The sequence below is a fragment of the Pteronotus mesoamericanus genome, unplaced genomic scaffold (assembly GCF_021234165.1).
Source record: "Pteronotus mesoamericanus isolate MK-2021 breed Mesoamerican mustached bat unplaced genomic scaffold, CSHL_Meso_final contig_50, whole genome shotgun sequence".
In the NCBI taxonomy this organism is placed as follows: Eukaryota; Metazoa; Chordata; class Mammalia; order Chiroptera; family Mormoopidae; genus Pteronotus; species Pteronotus mesoamericanus.
This window is the reverse complement of record NW_026555186.1, coordinates 21,505,972-21,528,061: the sequence shown is the minus strand read 5'-3', so window position 1 is coordinate 21,528,061 and position 22,090 is coordinate 21,505,972. Positions and strand designations below refer to the sequence as shown.

Here is a 22,090-nt window from a genome sequence, read left to right as displayed (position 1 = left end):
TGACATAAGAAATAGGAAGAATCCACTTTAAAGCCATATTAATTTTCTAATTTGTTTTTAATTATGTTTTATTGAACTGAATTTTTTTTGGACCTTTGGTTTTTCTTACTATTATTTGTAAATAATTTTTTATTGTTTAATTACAGTTGACATACAATATCATGTTAGTTTCTGGTGTACAACCTGGTGATTAGACATTTATATAATTTACAAAGTTATCACCCCAATGATTCTAGTACACATTTGGCACCATACATAGTTATTACAGTATTGACTGTATTTCCTATGCTGTAGTTTACATTACCATGATTATTTTGTAACTACCAATTTATGCTTCTTAATCCCTTTCCCTTTTCGCTCAGCCCCCAACCCCCCTCACCTCCAACCCCCGTCACATCTGGCAACTGAAAAAAATACTCTATCTATGAGTCTGTTTCAGTTCTGTTTGTTTATTTTCTTCTTTAGATTCTGCATGTAAATGAGATCATATGGTTTGTTATCTCTGACTTATTTCACTCAAGTCTGTAGTGTCACTTCAGACTTGACAAGTCCTGACTTCAAGTCCTGAAGTGTATGGACACTTCAGTGTCCTGAAATTAGGAATTTCAGGGTGTCACTAATGGTAGGATTTCATTCCTTTTTAGGGCCAAGTAATACCCCATTGTATATGTGTGCCACTTCTTTATTCATTTGTCTATTAATAGGTATTTAGGTTGCTTCCATAGAATGGCTATTGTAAATAATGTGGCAATAAGCATGTGAATGCATATGTCTTTTCAAATTAGTGTTTTGGGTTTCTTTGGATAAATACCCCAAAGTGGAATTCCTGGATCCTTCTTTGTCTCTTGTTATAGTGTTTGTTTTCAGGTCTTTTTTGTCTGATACAAGTATTTCTACCCTAGTGTTTTTTCTTTACATTTTCATGAAGTTTTTTTTTATCCCATTACTTGTAATCTTTGAGTGTCTTTTGACCTGAAGTCTTTTGTTTTCTTAACCATTCAGCCATCCTAAGTCTTGATTGGAGCATTTAGTCCATTTGTATTTAAAGTAATTGTTGATAGATATGCATTTATTGCCATATTATTCATATTTCTATCCTTTTTTTTCTTCTTAAAAAAGACCTTTAACATTTCTCATAGTACTGGTTAGGTGGTAATGACTCTTTTAGATTTTTCTTCTCAGGGAAATCTCTTTATATGTCCTTCCATTCTAAATGAGAGCCTTTCTGGGAAAAATAATCTTGGTTATATGTCCCTGCTTTTCATCATTTTGAATATTTTGTGCTACCCTCTTCTGGCCTATGAAGTTTCTGTTGAGAAATCAGTCTTATGGGATCTCCGAAGTAGGTAACTATCTGCTTTTCTCTTGATGCTTTTGAAAGTCTCTCTTTGTTTTTAACCCTTGGTGTTTTTATGATGTTCCATCATAAAAAGGGTTAGTTCGGGCCTCTTTGAGTTCACCTTGTTTAGGACTCTCTGTGCTCCCTAGACTTGTTTGTCTATTTCCTTCATCAGGTTAGGAATGTTTCCAGTCATTTTTTCAAGTAGGTTTTCAATTCCTTCCTTATATTCTTCTCCTTTCAACATTCCCATGATGTGAATGTTTGCATGCTTGATGTTTTCCCAGTGGCCCATTAAATTGCTCTCATTTTTTAAAATTCATTTTTCTTTTCCTTTTGAAATTGTATTTTTTCTGCTACCTTATATTCCAAATTACTGATTTGATCCTCTGCTTCATCTAATCTACTGTTGATTCCTTCTAGTGTATTCTTCATTTCAGTTATTGCAGTTCTCATTTCTGATTAGTTCTTTATGTTTTCTGCATTTTTATGTTTCCTACCACTTTGTTGAAGTTCTCACTGAGTTGATCTATTCTTCCCCTAAATTCACTGAACATCCTTATAACCAGTGTTTTGAGGTCAGCATCTAGTAGATTGCTTGAGGTCTCCATTTTGTTTAGTTGTTTTTCTGGAGTTTTGTCCTGTCTTTTCATTTGGAACATGATTCTTTGTTTCCTCATATTGGCCCCTCCCTGTGTTTCTATGTATTAGGTAGAGCTGCTATGTCTCCTGGGCTTGGTAGAGTGACTGTAAATAGTAGGTGTCCTGTGGGACTCAGTAGTGTAGCCTCCCTTTCACCCAAGTGGGGCATTCTAGGTATACCCCCCATATGGACTATGTGCATCCTTCTGTTATAGTTGAGCTTTAACTGCTATCTGCGTGTAGAAGGGACTGAACATCCCCCTGCCGCGGCCAGTGGGCTGCAAGGACCAGCTGTGACTACAGCAGGGGAGCTGGTGGTCAAGGACCAACCTCATAGAACAAGACTTGCTTCAACAGGGCTCTGCTGTTCACCAAGTCCACCAGTTTGTCACTTATGGAGGAGATTGGGTGTTGGCTCTGGCTTGGTCTGAAGCAGTGCACTGGATGTCCTAATTCTGGGGCCTCTGGGGAGGTTTAGACCAAGGTGAGCCGCTTCCTGTGCCCTGCCCTGGGCCACCAGGCATGAGTTACAAAGTGATCTGCAGATGATTGCCACTTGTGCTGTGCTTGGAGGGACCCAGGACAGGCTAAGCTGAGAACTGAGGTTGGTTGTTGCTAGTGCCAGCCTTGGGACTGCTTGCAAAGAAGTACAGGGTACACAGAGGCCAGATGCTGCTTGTTTGGGACTTGTGGATCTTAGAGAGATTTTAGGAGAGTCTGCAGTGTAAGCCTAGACAGGCCAGTGGAAGCAGCTTGGGTGGGACCAAAAGTTTAGTGAGGCAGGGTCACAGGGAATCACAAAGGTAGGGTGAACTGTTTTAGCCAGGGTGATGGAGTCGCAGACATGCACCCCTGGACTTAATCATACTTGATCATGATATATTATTTTTTAATCTGTTGTTATATTCAATTTGCTAGTATTCTGTTTAGGATTTTTACATCTGAGATATTGGTCTATATTTGTGTGTGTGTGTTATCCTTGCCAGATTTTGGTATCAGGGTTATGTTGACCTCATAAAATGTGTTAGGAAGTATTTCTCCTTTTTCAATTTTTCAGAATAGTTTGAGAAGGTTAGGTTACAAATCTTCTTTGAATGTTTGTTAGAATTTACTAGTGAAGCCACCTGGTCCTGGATTTTTACTTATTGGGAGGTTTTGGATGGTTTTTTGAATTTCCTGTTGATTAGTGATTTTTGATTTTCCAGTTCTTCACAATTGAGTCTGGGAAAGTTAAATGTTCGTAGGAACTTACCCGTTTCTTCTAGGTTATTGAATTTGGTAGCATACAGTCTTTCATAGTATTCTTGTAGGATCCTTTGTATTTATGTGATGTCTGTGATAACTTCTCATTCATTTCTGAATTTATTTGCATCTTTTCTCTTTTTTTCCTTAATGAGTTTAGTCAGGTTTGTCAAGTTTATTAATTTTTTCAGTGAACCAACTCTGTATTGTTAGTTATATGTAAAATCTTTTTGTTCTCTATTTCATTTACCTCTGTTCTTTTATTATTTCCTTCTGCTGACTTTGGGTTGCTTTTGTTCTTCTTTTTCTAGGTTTTTAAGATATAATGTTAGGTTGTATACTTAGGATTTTTCTTTTTTCTCAAGAGAGGCATGTAATGGTATAAACTTCCCTCTTATTACTACCTCCACTGAATCCCAAAAGTTTTGGTATGTTGTATTGTCATTCTCATATGTCTCTTGATTTCACCTTTTACTTCTTTTTTGACTCAGTCATTTTTTAGTAGCATGTTTAATCTCCACGTATTTGTGGGGTTTTTTTTTTTTTTTTTGCTTTTTTGAATTTGATTTCTAATTTCAAAGCATTAGAGTTGGAGAATATGCTTGGTATGATATCAGTCTTAAATTAGTTGAGGCTTATTTTGTGTCCTAACATACGGTCTATCCTTGAGAATATTCCATGTGCACTAGAGAATAATCTACAATCTGGTGTTCTCAGGTAAAGGGCTCAGTAAATGCCAATTACATACCTTTGGTCTAACGTGTTCAATGAAGGCTGATATTTCTTTACAGATTTTCTGTTGGGATGATCTTTCTATAGCTGTCAATGGGATATGTATGTAGATCCCCTACTCTGTATGTTTTGTTTTGTTGTTTGTTTTTTGTTTTTCAGTTTCTCCCTTTCGTTCTGTTAGTAGTTGCTTTATATATTTCAGTACTCCCTGACTGGGTGTGTATATATTGAGAAACGTTATGTCTTCTTGATGTACTGTCTCCTTTATCATTTTAAAATTTCCATCCTTATCTTTTATTACCTTTTTTTATCTTGAAATCTATTTTGTCAGAAGTATGACTGTATCTGCTTTTCTGCGGATGCCATTTTCTTGGAGAATCATTTTATACCCTTTCATTTTGAGTCTATATTTGTCTTTGCAGCTTAGATGTGTCTCCTGAAGACAGCATATGGTTGGGTTTTGTTTTTTTTTAATTCAGTCTGCCACCCTGTGCCTTCTTATTGGTGGATTCAGTCCATTTACATTCAGGGTAATCGTAGATGTATGAGGATTTTCTATAGTCATTTTTTTTGGTTATTTTCCTTTGTGTTTCTATCAGTTGTTTTTTGTTTAGTGGTATCCATACTTCTTTCCTCTCTTTCTCCTTTTTTTAAACTTGATATGGGTTTTTTTGGGTATGGTTACCATTAGGTTTTTGCAAAAGAAAGTTTCATATGTATAGTAGTCCTTTTTCTTCTGAATGCATCTAAACGTCATTCCTCTTTGCAAATTCAGACCTTTACCTACTCCCTTTTTATGTTTTTGTTGTTGCAAATTATCCCTATTTATGCTGTGAATTTATTTCTGAATTGCAGCTATTGTTTCCTTCCTGTTTTTTTAAAGATTTTATTTATTTTTAGAGAGAGGGGAAAAGAGAAAGAGAGGGGGAGAAACGTTAATGTGTGAGAGATACATTGATTGGTTGCCTCTCACACGCCTCCAAGTGAGGATTTGGCCCGCAACCCAGACATGTGCCCTTACTGGGAATGGAACCAGTGACCTTTTGGTTCACAGGCCAGCACTTAATCCACTGGGCCACACCAACCAGGGCAGTCACCTTCCTCTTTTAAAATGTTATTACCTCCTTTAACTTTTATGTGATACTTAAGCATATAGTACCGTGTTCTAAAAGAGGGTTGTAATACCCTGCTTCTGTCTGCGTATTTGTGATCTTACTCATAGCTTTGTGACCTGTTGTTTTTTGTTTCAGGTAAAATAACCCCTCTGAGTATTTCTGCATGGATGTCTTATGGTAGTAAATACCTTCAGCTTCTGTATATCTAGGAAAGCCTTTTTCTCCTTCATATGTAAAGGATAACTTTGCTGGATATATTATTGGCTGGTAATTTCTTTCTTTCAGGAGTTTAAATATATGGCTCCACTCTCTCCTAACCTATAGAATTTCAGCTGAGAAGTCTGATGATAAACTAATGGGCTTTCCTTTATAGGTTACTATCTTATTTTCCCTGACTGTATTGACAATTCTTTCTTTGTTGTTAATTTTTGGCTGTTTAATAAAATGTGTTTTGGAAAAGGCCTTTTTGGATTAATTATGTGTTCTGTTTGTTTCTTGGATTGAGCATCTAGCTCTTCCCATAAGTTTGGGAAGTTCTTGTCATCTGTTTCTTTGAATAGGCTCTCCGTTCCCTTTCCCTTTCTTCTTATTCTGGTATGCCTATTATTCTTATATTGCTCTTTCTGATGGAGTCAGAGTACTTATAGAGTACTTTCATTTTTGTTTTTTATGCTCAAGTCTCCGTTCTCCCCTCTGCATTTCTGTTTTCAGTATCACTAATTATTTTCTCCATCTGGCCAACTCTATTTCCTAAGCTTGCTAGTTCCTTCATAATATCTTTAATTAAGGTATTTATCTCCAGAATTTCTACTTGGTTCTTTTTTTAGTTTCAGTCTCTTTGTAAAGTACTCATTTTGTTCATTGATTTTTTATTTTATTCCTGAGTTTATTAAACTGCCAGTCTGTGTTTTCTTGGAACTCAAAGAGTTTTTTCAGAACTGCTATCTTGAATTTTGTTATTTAAATTACATAGTTTCATGTCTTTAAGTTTTTTTTCTTTTAATCCACTCCCGAGGAAGTTTTTTATTGATTTGAGAGAGAGAGAGGAAGGATGAGGGAGGGAGAAAGAGAGAGATGAGATATAAACATCAATTGTTTGCCTCCATACATTCTGCTACCAGGGATCGAACTGGTAACCCAGGCATGTGCCCTGACTGGGATCAAGCCCGCAGCCTTTTGGTGTACTGGATCATGCGCCAAACAACTGAGGTACCTGGTCAGGGTCCATATCTATTTTCTGGAGATTTTTTTTTTATTTTTGAGCTGCCCTGTTGCCTTGGTTATTCATGGTACTTGCTGGATTCCTTCTCTGTCTAGGCGTCTGTACTGTGAGTGCCACTTCTCTAGTAGATTGATTAGAAGTCTTTCTATTGTTTTCTAATAGGTGGCGCTGAAGTGCAAGTTTTTTGGTTCTCTTATACTGCTCTGACCTCACATCTCTGCGGGGTGGTGGAAATGTCCTATGTTCCCTGGGAAGGTAGACATCTGCCCTATGTTCAGGTTCCCTTGGTCTCAGTGGCCCAACCTCGCAGGGCAACATGGTGAACAATGGGGTTCTAACTCTGTGAAATCTCAGTGCTATCCCCTACAGCTAGATGCAGCCACCATGTTTATGGGTGGGCTAAAGTGAGAGAAGCTGGCTGCTGTCTTTGTTGCTTTGTTCTCCCAGTAATGGTAACTGGCACACTTCAGCTGCCTCCCTTCTGTGTCTCCACCCAACCCTGGGGTTAGTTGCAGAGTGTTCCTGTCACTCAAGGAAAAAATGTTTCTGTACTACCAGCTCTTAGGTTTGCAGATAATGTGCTCTGCAACCCAACACTCACTGCTATAGCTTCTTCTGGACCTCGCTGCTAGCTCTGGAAGGGTGAGGAGCAGCAGCCAGGCTCTGTCTTTGTTTCTCTGTCTGGAATGCCAGTTGCCAGACTACTGTGACGTCCCTGCTCAGATCATTGGGTTCTCTGTTCCTCCCAGCTGAAGGGAGTGCCAGTGGAAACCTGATTCCTCCCCACCTTAGACTGAGACCCACTGTGAGATCCAGGCTGCGTTCCTGACACCATCTCAGCTCTTTTCCCTTTTCACCTCCCCCGGTTGCTTCCACTTGCCCACCTTTGGTTGTTTCAATGTACGGATCTCTCAGACACGTTTGTGCACTGAGCACAGAATCCTTTGTTGAATTATAGGTGTTCAAATTGTTGAAACTTCAAGGGGAGAAACCAAGGGGACCTCTAAGGATTCCATTCCTCTGACCACAAATCCCACTTCTGATGCCAAATGTGTGAGGGTTTTCTTTAAGACCACTCTTTAAGTTCCATGATTCACAGGTAGGCTCACAGGACTCAGAAGAGCTGTTATACTCGTGGTTTTGGTTTATTATAATGAGAGGACACAGATTAAAGTGAGCAAAGGCAAAAGGTACATAGGACAAGCTTATAGCAGCCCATTCCCAGTGGATATGTTTAATTCTCCCTGCAACTGTGTGTGACAACATGGGCAAAGTATGGTCAAACAGGGAATTTCATTTGAGCCTGTTATCCATGGATTTTATCAGGAATCGGTCAGTATACATGCAGAGCCCCTTTGACTGACTTCAACTACTCATAATCCAGGCCTCAGAGCAAAAGTGCATTCACCAAGAATCATACAGTTAGAATAATCTCTCCAATTAGTACACTGCCAACTGGCCCAAGGCTCCGGTCCAGACACACGCAAATATTCTTATTGTGCAGAATATTCCAAGGTCTCATAGCTTTTCTTCCAGGAATCCATCAGGGAACATTCCTAAAGACAGGCCTTTCTTGGTAATGTGCGGAGTTTGTACAACCTCTGCCTGCTGAGTTAACCTTTTCCTTAACAACTTGTCTTTTTATTCTCTTAACAGTGTCTTTTGAAGAACATAAGCTCCTAATTTGATTAATTCTGTTTTATCAAGTTGTCTTAAAAGTGTTTGCTCAAATATGGGAAATATTTTTCCAACTTTAAGGTCACAGTGTTTCTTGCATGTCTTTCAGAAATTTTAAGTGTTAGGTTGCACATTTATATCTATGATCCATTTTTTAAATAATTATGAAATGAGTTATTAATATTCTTTTTTTTGGCATATAGCTATGAACTGTTCCAACACAAATTGTTGAAAGATCTATCTTTCTGTTTTGGATTGCCTTTGCACGTTTACCGAAAATTAATTAACTATATATGGGTGGATCTATTTCTAGGCTCTTCATTTGTTTTCCATTCTGTGCTTTGGCTGTTCCAATTCCTCAGTTCTTTGTTTCTGTCTTACTCCAATACCACATTGTTTTATTTACTGAAGTTTTATAATAAGTCTTGAAGTTAAGAAGTATGAGTTACCTAACTTTGTTGTTTGTACTAAAATTATTTTATATTTTTATATAAATTTATATATAAAAGTTGGCTTGTCATCTATGCCATAAAAAAGCTAACTGGAATATTATTGAGATTGTCCTGAATCTATAGTTTATGAGGAGAACTGACATACTAAGTGTCAATTCAGATCCGTGGCCACTGTATGATCTTTGTATTGATTTAGGTCTTTATTTGGTATTTTAAAAATTTATCTCACCAATATTTTGTACTTCACTATATCAGCATGCTAAAAAAGAAAAAAAACTTTATCATCTCAATGAATTCACACAGAAAAAGTAACAAAATTTAATATTAATTCACATTTTTTCTGCAAAAGAATTAATTACTCATTTCAGAGAAAGGAGGAGGAAGAGAGAGAGAAACATCAATTTTGTTGTTCCACTTATTTGTGCATTCACTGGTTGATTCTTGTATGTGCCCTGACTGAGGATCAAACTTGCAACCTTGGTGTATCCAGATGATGCTCTAACCAACTGAGCTACCTGGCCAGGGCTAATTCATGATTTTTAAAAAAGAGTTCAAAAATTGTAATCAAAGTGTGGGAATCTTTTATATATTTTTTCAAATCATTTCTTTTGTATTTCATATTTTTGATGCTATTAAAATAATATTCTTTTTTAAAATTCCAATTTCCAGTTATTTATTCCTAGTACATACAAATGCAATTAATAGTATCTATTCATCCTATCAATAGGATAAATCCTATCACCCTATTGATAGGATGAATAGTATCTATTCATCCTGCACCTAGGAAGCATGATAAACGTCTTTATTCTAGTCGCTTTTTTCTATATGGTATATGATTTTCTTTGTAGCTAGTCATGTCATCTGACATCAAAGGCAGTTTTACTTATTCATTTCTACCTGAATGTATTTTATATCTTTTTCTCAATTTATTATACTGCCCTCGAACATTTAGTAATATATTGAATAACAGTGATGAGAATCAACATTTTTGCTTTGTTCCTGATCTGAGCAGATAGCATTCACTCTTTCACTATTGAGTGTGATTTTAGCAGTAGGTTTTTCATTGATGCCCTTAATTAAGTTGAGGAAATTACCTTCTGTTAAATTTTATGTAGTCTTTTTTAAAATCACAATTGACACAATTTTGTCACTTTGAATTTATTAAGAACTAATTTTTTTTTGTTCTGTTTATAGGTAAATTACATTGATTTTTTAAAAATTGATTTTGGTTGTTTAACTGGAATAACTTCCACTTTGCTGTAATATAGTAATCATTTTTATTAATTGAAAGATTTAATTGGCTAAAATTTTATTAAGATTTTTGCATTTGTGTTCATGAGAGAGATTGGTCTATAGTTTTCTCTTGACATCTTTGCAATACTAGCTTCATAGAAATTGAGAAGTATTCTCTCTTCTAAAGAGTTTTTAAGAGAATTAGTATTATTCCTTGGATGTTTGTTAGAATTTTAGGTAAAGTCATCTGGACCTGGAGTTTTCTTTGTGTGGAAATTTTTAACTATAAATTCAGTGTCTTTACTGCTAGTCAGGTCTTCTCTGAATAAGTGTGGTAGTTCATGTCTTCAAAGAGTTTGTCCATTGCATCTAATTTGTCAAATTTATTGACATAAATTGTTCATCGCATTCTCTCATTACCATTTTCATGTTTGAATAATGTTACCTTTTTTAATTTGTGTCCCTTTTTTTCTCCCGTAATTAGTCTGAATAATTTTATTGACCTCAAAAAAGCAGCTTTGGGTTTCATTGATTTTTATTTTCTATTTTTCTTTTTGCTCTCCTATTTCATTGGTTTATGTTATTAATCATTATTTTTTTCCAATTAATTTTGGTTTTATTTGCCCTTTAAGGGCATTAATTTGAGAGCTGTCTTTTTTCTAATAGAGACTTAGTGATTTATTCTCATATGAGAACTGCTTTTGCTTCATCCCAGAAATTTTTATTTTGTTTTTATTTTAAGGCAGCTTGTAATTATTTTTCTATTGATTGCATCTTTAACCCATGGATTATGTAGAAGTCTGTTTTTAGTATCCAATTATTTACAAATTTTTACAGGTACATTTCTATGATTGATTTTCAATTCCATTGTTAGATCATATTTAATGTAATATCAATATAGTTGCATTGAAATGTATTTACTTGATTTTTCTTTCCTATTTGTCTTACCTTTTCTCCATTCCTGCTTTCTTCTCTTCCCATTTTCATGGATTAATTATGTATATTAAAAATAAACCCATTGTATTTACACTATTCGCTTATTAGTTACATCTCAATTTTTTGTGTGTAATTGCTCTAGCATTTATAAAGTATATTTTGTATTGTCACTGATTTACAGTTAGAAAAAGCTAATGGTAACCCTTGACATTGGGAGAATTCAACACTAGCTCATGTGTTTTAAAAACAAAAGGATAATAGAAAAAAATCCAGATTTCATTGTAACTTCCTACTGCCACACTGTCATATCTCATTTTCTCAAATACGTCAAGCACATTCCAGCCTCAGAGCCTATGTAATTAAAATTCTTTCTGTCTCTGGAACATTGTTTTGCTAGATAAATGACATAGCTTCTCTTTTGTCTTCTTTCTTTGCTGCTAAACTGTTAACCTAATCATAGAGTGATCTTTCCATATCATACTACATATTATACATACATACCTGTTCTGACTTTCTGTATTCTTAGTTTGATTTTTTTGTTTATTTTTTGTCATGGAACTTACTGCTCACTGGAATTACATATTTGTTTGTCTGGATTCCCCTCTTTGTTCTGTTCACCTTTGCATCCCTGACTCCTTCCACAGTACCTGGTAGTCAATAACTGATTGATAAAGATTTATTGAATGAATGATACTCATTTGTGTTTGTTTTTGTACAGTCTCCTTAGAAAGATATCTAATTTACCTGGTTACTGAAAACTCACCATTAAATTGCCTTTCAATATGAAATTAAAATGTATTGTTCAAAAACTCCATCTTACATGTTTTAAAAAAATTTTTTTTTAATCCTCACCTGAGGACATTTTTACATTGCTTTTTTAAAAGTATATTTTATTGATTATGCTATTACAGTTGTCCCATTTTTTTCTCCTTTATCTCCCTCTGCCCAGCACCCCCATTCCCTCCAGCAGTCCCCCCGGCTCTTAGTTCATGTCCATGGGTCGTACCTATAAATTCTTTGAAAGAGAGAGAAAGGGAAATAGGAAGGGAAAGAGAGAAATATTGATGCAAGAGGGAAGCATCTATTGGTTGCCTCCCATACGCACCCAGACCAGAGACTGAATGTGCCCAGACTGGGGATTGTGTGTACCTAGTTCAGGGATCAAACACACAAGCTAGGTATGTGCCCTGACTAGGAATCAAACCCTCAACCTTTCGAGGTGATACTCCAACCAATTGAGCCATCTTATATTTTTTATATTGAAAATATAAAATAAGATAGCCGGGCTATCTTATATTTTTTAATTTAACAATGGCATATTTTAGAGAACTTAGCACCTGCTGTATATTTTCGTTTCAAAGACTTTCTTCTCAGCTTTCTTGCTGCTGAATTCTGAATATAAATGTTAGAATTATATATAAATTTTACTATCATTCAGAAATATAGCTATTTATAGGATTAAAGACCAAGCAATTAATATGAATTATTTTGTTCTAGTTCCAAAAATTGAGACATGATCTTGAATTGGTACTATCTACTATTCAATCAAAGAATGAAAAGTTAAAGGAAGACTTGGAAAGGTATATTTACATTACAATTACCATTAGTTATTGATATGTCGAATTGACATTGATGCTTTATTTGGCTACTGTTTTATTTTTCTCTGTTGAAAGGGAGCAGCTATGGTTGGATGAACAGCAGCAGATACTTGAATCTCTTATTGTGCTGCATAATGAATTGAAACATCAGATCATGACAGTTTCTGAATCAAGGTATTATTTTCATGTTCTAGGTTTTTTAAACTAGGAGAAAATAATTTTTTTTTCTACATGAGATCCTGAAAAAAGATAAATTTTACCAGAAAATTTTGAGTCTTATTCTAACTTTTGCTGTCTGTTACATAATCTTTTATGAATGACTTGACTTTAGTTTCTATATGTATTATTAAATAGAGAATATTACATTCATAAAACTAGTTATATTTGGTTTGAGCAAATAAAATTTGCACAGAGTTCTTGATCAACCTTATGAAACCACTTATATACACTTATGTATTTTATCAGTGAAATATTTCTCTTAATTTTTTTTGAAATTTATTAGAATCTTTAATGAACTGAAAACTAAACTACATGCTATAAAAGAATATAAGGAGAAACTATTGGTTACCTTGAGTGAGTTTCTAGAAGACCACTTTCCTCTGCCTGATAGAAATGTTAAAAAGAAAAAGGTAAGTTCTAAAGAAGACATCATATAGATATACATATATGAAATTGTTGATATATTTTTGTATGTTATAAATATCAAAGATACACACACATAAATGCATGTAGAGAAATAGTACCTCATCACATTAAAATATTTATTGAAAAATTAGAGGCAGCCTTGTTCATTAATACAGGATGAGTTCAATGTATTTTTTTTAAGATTTTATTTATTTATTTTTAGAGGAGAAGAGAGGGAAAAAGACAGGTAGAGAAACATCAATGTGTGGTTGCCTCTCACACACCCCCCACTGGGGACCTGGCCTGCAACCCAGGCCTGTGCCCTGACTGGAAATGGAACCAGTGACCCCTTGGTTTGCAGGCCAGCACTCAATCCACTAAGCCACACCAGCCAGGGCTAAATGTATTTTTTGATATTGTATCCATATTATATGGGAAAGTGCATCTTTAAAAATGTATTGGACACTATCAAAGGAGTTAATGAAATGATCACAATTTATTGTTAAATGGATAAAACACAGGTGATTAAGTCGTGTTAGTCTAATTTATATCAGAAGATATAATAGTCCCTATGTCTAGGGGCTAGGATTGTAAGAGAGATATATTTTCATTTTTACTATTTTTCATATTTTCCATGAACACATATAACCTTTAAGATCGGAAGAATTGTTTAAAATCTGTTAATGTAAATTATTGACTATTTTAATAGTAATTAAGAAGGAAATAACCTCTTCTACAAAAGCAAAGAAATATTTCATTGGGTGACAGAAAATTGGGAACAACCACTTTAATTTCTTCTTTAAAAACAGTATATTGTATGAAACAAAAAAAAACCTGTCCAATTGTAGTAGGCATTGAAACTGCCACCAGAATGATCTTTCTAAAAATATATAGTTGAATCATTTTCAACATGGAAACTTTTTTTTAAATCCAAAGAACTTTATTTATTTTTTAAAAGATTTTATTTATTTATTTTTAGAGAGAGGGGAAAGGAGAGAGGAAGAGAAGTATCAATGTGTGGTTGCCTCTCACATGCCCCTTACTGGGGGCCTGGCCTGCAACCTAGGCATGTGCCCTGACTGGAAATCGAACTGGCGACCCTTTTGTTTGCAGGCCGGTGCTCAATCTGCTGAGCCACACCAGTCAGGACTCAACATAAAACTTGATGGTTTCCTACAGGATGAAATCTGTAACGTCTTTAGAGTAATAAATTGTATATTCTGGATTGTCTCTTTAGCCTCCTTTCCAAGCATTCTTTATCCGTCGTCTCCTTGATGAGTCTGTTTAACCATACCACTAGTGTTCTAGCAAATATGCAATGACCTGGCACTTTTGTGCCATATACATTGTCTTTTCTCTGCTTACAAAATGTTTCCTATCTGGTGAGATAGCGAATTCCTACTTATGGCAACTCAAACATCGTCTTTTATACAAAGCGTTGAATTAAGTTTATTAGCATTTATCACATAATTTTGTATTAATCATTTATGTCTATCTCACTGTCTGCATAGCATGTGTTGTGAGGTGCTTGATGTGTTTAATTCATCATTATATCTTTACTATCTTGCATGTCTGTTATAGTACTTCCTAATTTCATATGAATGACTGCATGTATACTAGGAAAAGGGAAAAAGTTCTCTTAGTTTTCTCATAATCTGTGTTTTTTAAATTCTTCCCTTTCTTATTTGTAACTACAGTAGGCTTTACATTTGTTATGGACTGTGTCTCCCATTCTACTCTCCATTGTTTCTTATGCCCCTAATTTATTTCTGAATTGTTGACAGCCTTCTGTTAACCATTACGTTAACTTCATGATTCTTTACCTAATGATAACAATGCTTCAGTGACTTACTTATTTTCTGATCCCTGTCTCCCTTTTATTCAACTTGTTAAAAACCTATTAACCTTCTTCACTAATAGAACCAGAAGTTTGAGGCATTTTGGAAAGGAAACATTGATTATCAGAAGTCATGAGTTCATTAAGTAGTGTTTGATAAGCTCACTTTTTTAATAGAAATATGTGAACTATTGATGCACATCACAGGTTAATAGGTTACTTTTTCAGTCAAGCAATAATGTTGGACACAATACTGGATGTATTAGTCAGCTCAAGCTGCCATAACAAAATACTGCAGACTAGGTGATTTAAACAAAAGAAATTTATTATCTCAGAGTTCTGGAGGCTAGAAGTCCAAGAACAGGATGCCATCAGGGTTGGCATCTGCTGCGACTTACTTCCTGGCTGTGGATGACTGCCTTCTTGCTATGTCCTCACATGGCCTTTGTTCTCTGTGTGAGTATGGAGAGTGCTCTTTGCTCTCTTCCTATTGTTACTTATACGGACACCAGTGCAGTTGGATTAGGGTCCCACTGTTATGACCACAGTTACCCTTAATCACCTCTTTAAAGACTCTATCTTCCAATATAGTCACATTGGTTAGGACTTCAATTTTGGAGGATGTAATTCAAACCGTAACAGTGGACTTTATAATTCAAAGATGTATACAAAGAAGAAAGAAACAATCAACCAAAATCCTTCTATCAGATCATTAACATTAGGTGAATGTCACTTGATACATCTAAACCCATACATGTATAGAAACATAAATGAAGTGATGGATGGGTGGATCAATGTAATTTTATATCGTCCAATGTAAAATAAGTATTAGAGGTAATTTTACCTACATTTGATAGAAGAAAAATGAGTGAAGTTGCATTTTTGAACTCATAAATATTTCTTTGCTTTAAATGATTTTAGTTCTGTAAAGATCCTTAATATTAATAAATTATAAAAGATTATGAAAGATTATAATACTTTGCTTAATTTTATCTTTCAACTTTAGGCAGTGTTTACTGGCTCCTTGCTATGAAAGAAGAGCAAATTAACATTCTTCCTCCAGTACTCTCATTCAAATTTGTGTTATTTATTTTTACTTTGGCAGGTTTATAGCATTTATATTCCTCTGATACTGTCATTTATGTATATGTTTAGTCTTTATTCCACATTTTATTGGATTCAGTAATTATTCTTTTTTACCATTCATTTTCAAATTTTAGTTTAATCCACTGTTTAATTTGATGGGTTTCCTTGACACATAATTTGCTCAAGAAGAATACCTGGGTGTTTTATTTTTTTCAAAATTTTTCAATATTTTTTAAAATTATTTTTAGTTATAGTTTATATACACTAATGCATATAAACTATACAATTATATAATTGTATAATTATATAATATAATAGTATATTAACATAATATACTATTATATTAATTTCAGGTGAACAACCCAGTGATTAGACATTTATATAATGTATGAATTGGTTACCCAATAAATCTAGTGCCCATTTGACACCGTACGTAATTATCACAGTATTGTTGACTATATTCTTTACATTGCCATGACTATTTTGTAACTACCAGTTTGTACTTCTTAATCCCCTCACCTTTTTCACCAGTGCTCCCACCCCCTCTCAGATCTGGCGACCGTAAAAATGTTGTCTGTATCCATGAGTCTGTTTCTGTTCTGCTTGTTCATTTATTTTGTTTTTTAGATTCCACATATAAGTAAAATCATATGGCATTTATCTTTCTTTGTCTTACCTTACTCAGCACAATGTCCTTTAGATTCATCCATGTTGCTATAAATGTTAAGATTTTATTCTTTTATATGGCCAAGTCATATTTTATTGTATTCTTTTATATGGCCAAGTCATATCATAATGTAACTATTCAGTTACAAGGTAATGTTAAGATTTTATTCTTTTATATGGCCAAGTCACTTCTTTATCCATTTGTCTGTTGGTGGACACTTAGGTTGTTTACATATCTTGGCTATTGTACCTAACACTGTAATGAACATGGGATGCATATATTCTTTCGTATTAGTGTTTTGGGTTTCTTCGGGTATACAAGTATACCCAGAAGTGGAATTGCTGGGTCATAAGACCTTTCCATTTTTAATTTTTTGAGGAAACTTCATACTGTTTTCCACAGTGGCTGCCCCAATCTGCATTCCCACCAACAGTGCATGAGGGTTCCCTTTTCTTCACATCCTCACCAACACTTGTTTGTTGATTTATTGATGATAAATTCACTGAAGATAGGTGTAAGGAGATACCTCATTATAAAACTATAATGCAAAACTATAATTTGCATTTCTGCCTGAAGAATTCTTTATTGTTGACTTTCAATAATTGAATAGGACATATTACAACATTGATCATTTACTAGTAGTTTTGCTTTGAAGATGATATATTGTTTCCAGGGGCAGATTTATGTCACCTTTATTTCATGGAAATTTTATTATATATCTTACAGTTTATGAAATCTTTATGTTGAAACTTTCTATTTGTTTGCTTTCATTATATTTTCGTCTGTGTTTTCTTGGATTGACTGAAACCTTCATATTTTAATCCATGCTTCTTATTTATCAATTCCTTATATGTATTTGGGGTTTTATCATTAGTGAATCATATGCTGCTTGATACCACATTTTCATTTACCTTCAGGAAAGTATAAGAGATAAGATTTTGAGATCCAGCTTTACTATTTTAACTCAGGAATCACGTTTTTTTTTTTTTGGTCAGGATTATTTTACTCTTTCAATAGTTTTCTATTTTCATGTGACTTTATAAGGACTCCGTGTTATTCTTTGACTGTGTCTGGAAAGTACTAGCTGTCATATATTGTTGGTGACTTTGCAATTAATTGAATGTCTGAACTCAAAAGATGCTATTTAGGATTAGTATTATTTGGAAGGAAATTTCTAGTTCCCCATAGAGCCTCATATTATTGAAAATTTTAAACAATAATTTGGGTTAAGAGGCAAAAGACTTGGTCATCAAAGTTTGCAAATACCATACACTAAGAGGACCAGATAGTGAATATATTAGATGATAGGACTGTATTTTTTGGCTGGCCAGAAAGTGACAGGATGATATTTAGGATGATATCTTTCTTGGTTTTAAAATATTAACAGAATTAAAGAGACATATCTAGATGTAGGAAAGAGACTAGCATTTTAGATAGTCTGTTCAGATAGAGATCAGCAGGGTGAAATGATGTTGAAAATCTAATGCAATCTTAAACTTAATGAATAGAATTCCAGCATCTACAAGTATGGAAATGAGTCTTCTTTTTTAACTTTGGCGTTTGAATCATTCCTATATTATTGTGGAAACTGGATTGAAAAAACAGAAAAGACACATTAGACCACATTCAAAGAACAACCATGATACTGAAGGGCAACAAGTCTATGGCTTATGAAAAATAATTGAAAGAACTAATGATGATTAATACAGAGAACACTTCAGGTTCATAGTAGCTGTCTTAAAATATTTGAGGAACTCTTGCATGGACCTGGAATAAGATTTATTTTTTGTCATTTAAAGGATAAAAGAACCAGTGTGTTGAGGTAACATTAGGAACTGTCAAGAACTGTAGAAAGATGAACAAGCCTCCCTCAGGAAGCAAGCTTTCTGTCCTGATGCAGTATAATTACAGTCTGGAATCCCTTTTGATTGGGAGATTCAAATACTAGACTTTTATATATGAGTATGTAATAACTTACCCATTTTATATGATAGATAGTCTGAATTGTATCTTCTGGTAATTGCAAAAGATTTCACTGTCTTAGAGGTTGTTTTAACTGTTTTTGTGAAGCTGACTATTTAATACAAGAAGGTCATTTTACTTTCAGAATTCTTTTCAAATCACTTAATTATAAGTGTTTGGTTTTAGTATATGTTGTACCTTTGCAATTAAAGAGTATTAATTTTTTAAATTTTGTAACAAATAGCAGTTTAATATTCTGCCATTAGCAGAATTGAAATGTTAATTCTTTTTATTCATGTTTTTCTCAAAGAAAAATACTCAAGAATCAACTACACAGTTGATAACACTGCATGAAATATTAGAGGTAAGTGTTTTGTGTAGTTGTTTTGTCTTGAAGATATCTCTTAATTTTGATTTGTGAACACTTTTACATAGGCTTAAAAAAAAATACTGCTTTAGTTCTTAAAGTATGTACCAATCTTTATTATATTTATCTTAATTTGTCTTTAATATAAAATTAGTTTTTGTTTTCTGTATATTACTAGAAAGAATATTGTAATTTTAAAAGTATTTTTTAATATTTATTTTTTAGAGAGAGGGAAGGGAGAGAGAAAGAGAGGGAGAAAAACATGGATCCATTGCCTCTCACATCACCCCCACCAGGGCCCTAACCTACAACCTAGGCATGTGCGCTGACTGAAATCAACTGGTGACCTTTAGCTTTGCAGAATGATGCCCAACCAAGCCACACTGGTTAGGGCAGAATATTGTCATTTTTTTAAATGACATCTAATTAGAGCCTAACTCTCAATCATTATCCCAAACATTATTACTTTTGAAAATGTGTGTGATGTTATTTAGTGTTTACACGATGAAATGCTCTGCTATTACATTGATGGTATCTGTAGTTGGCAACACTGAATTCTTCTGAAAATACATAAGTGAGTTTAAGGATTCTTTTAACAAAGTTGCACAAATCCATTCATAATTGTTCCTTAAATAACATTAGCCTCTTTTCTTTTTTTAATAATGTGAGGACTGGGTAATTCCAAACAATTATAGAATTGATAAAGAAATATCTCTTTCTGCTTAACATTTACCATTCTTTACAAATATCTTTGATCTTTTAAAATAATGTCTTTGAACTTCAGCCAATTACCAAATATGTTAAATACTTTAGAAATCTTGGTATGACAATCCATTGCAAATTGGGCAGAGAGGAAGATAAAACAATCTATGAAGGGTGAGATATTTAATAATTAGTGTGTTTATAAATTCATTGGCAAGTTGAAGGAGAAAGAGTGTTATTAAACTTGTTTCATTGTAATTTTATGAATTAGATGCTGAAGTTTCTATTTTTATCCAGCTAAGTAGCTTTGGTGCCTCAGGATATCTTAATATAGAATATTATTGCTTTGAAAGCAAAATACACATATTTATTAGATTTGTCATTAGAATCTTTTAATATATTTCTAATTATTACAGTTTACCGAAACAAAGAAACTACTGCTAACTTTAAAAAAAATTGTGATATATGTGGCAAACATTGACAGTGATTAACTGGGGAATGCAGGTGTAGTTTTTTTAATAGTATACTATGAGATCCCATCTAAATTTAGAGTGATAATGAAACCATGTTTTTGTCTCCAACTCATATTATCCATAACAAAATCATTTCAATTTAGCAAAAAATGAAACAATATACATGTTCATTTTAAAGTTGAATTTTTAGCATTTAATTATTTCTGGCATCTACTAGAATTAGATATGAAAAGTAAGAAAGATTTTAAATGATATTAAAATAAGCAATTATTTTAAAATAGGAATAAAATGTAGTTCTTTTTCATACCTAAAAGAATGAGACCAAAAGTTTTTTTCCCCAGAATGTATATTTGAAATAGCTAAAGTTAATGATAGATGAAAATTTTATTTCAAGAATTGAGATACTGCCCTGGTCGTGTTGGTTAGATCATCAACGCAATATGCCAAGGTTGTAGGTTCTATCCCTGGTCAGGGTACACAAAAGAATCAACCATTGAAACTATAAATAAGTGGAACAACAAATAGATGTTTCTCTTTCTTCCTTTCTCTCTCTAAAATCAATAAATAAATTTTCTAAAGAATTGAGAAATTGATATTATTATGAAATGTGGCTGAGATGAGAGCTTCATAGTTTCACTTTATTGCTATGTTACTTAATATTTGTATAAATTATGCTTTTTTTTCCATGTTCCTTAAAATAATCTTTAAATTAAAGCTTTGGCCTGAATTGATAATACATTTAGCATTTTTTAAACTATTTCATAGTATTTCAATTATCCATTTCTTGAAAAAACTTTCTTAATGCCAATGTGTCTGGCAAAGACAGATGATTCTCAGTGCACATTAGTCATCTTTCCCAAGCTTATTTTACCTGTTTTTCAAGACTAACAACGTCATTAGGAAGATCAATTCAGTGGCATACAATTTGGGAAATGTTAGCCTATATAACTTACTACAGATACCCGAAGCTTCTGTTTGTGGTTGTAACCCCTCAACACCTTAGTGAAGAAATCAAAGATATTCAAGGTGAAATTGAAGGAAGTGATGACTATAGAATTATTTTCAAGATTTATTAGAAGAATAGAGGTTTTGGGGTGGGGAAGCTCAGGGTCAGTGATTTCTTTTTCCTTCAAATATTAAAACATGTATGTATTTTGAACTTTATGCATATTTTGTGGAGTATTTAATTGGTTTAAGTTTCCTAGGGTAGGGTTAAGAACTTCTAACCAAACTTCTAATCTAAAGAAATAAACTTCAAGAGAAGTGGGAGAATTATAAATGTTTTTCATCAGTTTTTAGGAAATGTTTCCAAAGTTAAGATGTAAAGATTGATTTTAAAGTTTTTTCTATTCACTAATATTTGCAGTCTTTTAAAAAAGAAAATCAGTTAAGTTAGTTAATACATAGAAATTCTGATATAAACAATTACTCAAAGAAATAAAAACATTCTTTGGTTAAAAAAACCTTTTAATGTTTTATTATAGCTGTATCAATTTTTTTCCCAAGTAAGGTATACTTTGAATGATTTTTTTTTTCCCTAGATTCTTATGAATAGATTATTTGATGTTCCACATGATCCATATGTCAAAATTAGTGATTCTTTTTGGCCACCTTACATTGAGCTGCTCCTGCGAAATGGGATCGCTTTGAGACACCCTGAAGATCCAACTCGAATAAGACTAGAAGCTTTCCATCAGTAAAAGGGTGGTCTCTTTTTCACAAAGTACTTAAAGAATCTTGTCATTCAAGGATAATGGAAACACTGAGTATTACTTGGATAAAGAGCATTATTTGTGAATCAAAGCACATTGTCCATATTCCTTTTATCCTTAAAGTGACACATGCTGCCATCTATTCGTTTCAAAATGGGTCCTTTGGTGTTTTGAACTGAATGAAGAAGGATGCAAATAAAGATATTCTAGACTTAATCATTATAAAATATTTAATATATCTAACTTTTGCAATTTTTGGAAAATTATTAAATTATGGTATTGCTAATGTCTTAATTTTTTTTAAATGTGTGAGTTTCTTTAATGCATTTTGAGTTCTGTTTGCTGCTTACCTCCTTTAAATTTAGAAATTATAATTGAAATACCATTTAATATGGAGGCAGTTTTAAAATTTACTTAATATCTGGTGTAGAAAGAAGCATAATTTAAAAGCACCTAGTAAATGTGTTCCATG

At 33.5% G+C, this 22,090-nt stretch overlaps 1 protein-coding gene across 1 annotated transcript in view; it reads left to right on the top strand.

The window, feature by feature from the left end:
* CENPK (centromere protein K) overlaps nt 1-21,660 on the top strand; it is a 40,903-nt gene extending 19,243 nt beyond the window's left edge. The window contains exons 7-11 of the mRNA XM_054578232.1: nt 12,088-12,170; nt 12,264-12,362; nt 12,691-12,817; nt 18,675-18,728; nt 21,448-21,660. Of these exons, the coding sequence (XP_054434207.1) occupies nt 12,088-12,170; nt 12,264-12,362; nt 12,691-12,817; nt 18,675-18,728; nt 21,448-21,606 (522 nt within the window). The 3' untranslated portion in view covers nt 21,607-21,660. The remainder of the gene's footprint in view (nt 1-12,087; nt 12,171-12,263; nt 12,363-12,690; nt 12,818-18,674; nt 18,729-21,447) is intronic.
* Nucleotides 21,661-22,090: the final 430 nt, after the last annotated feature.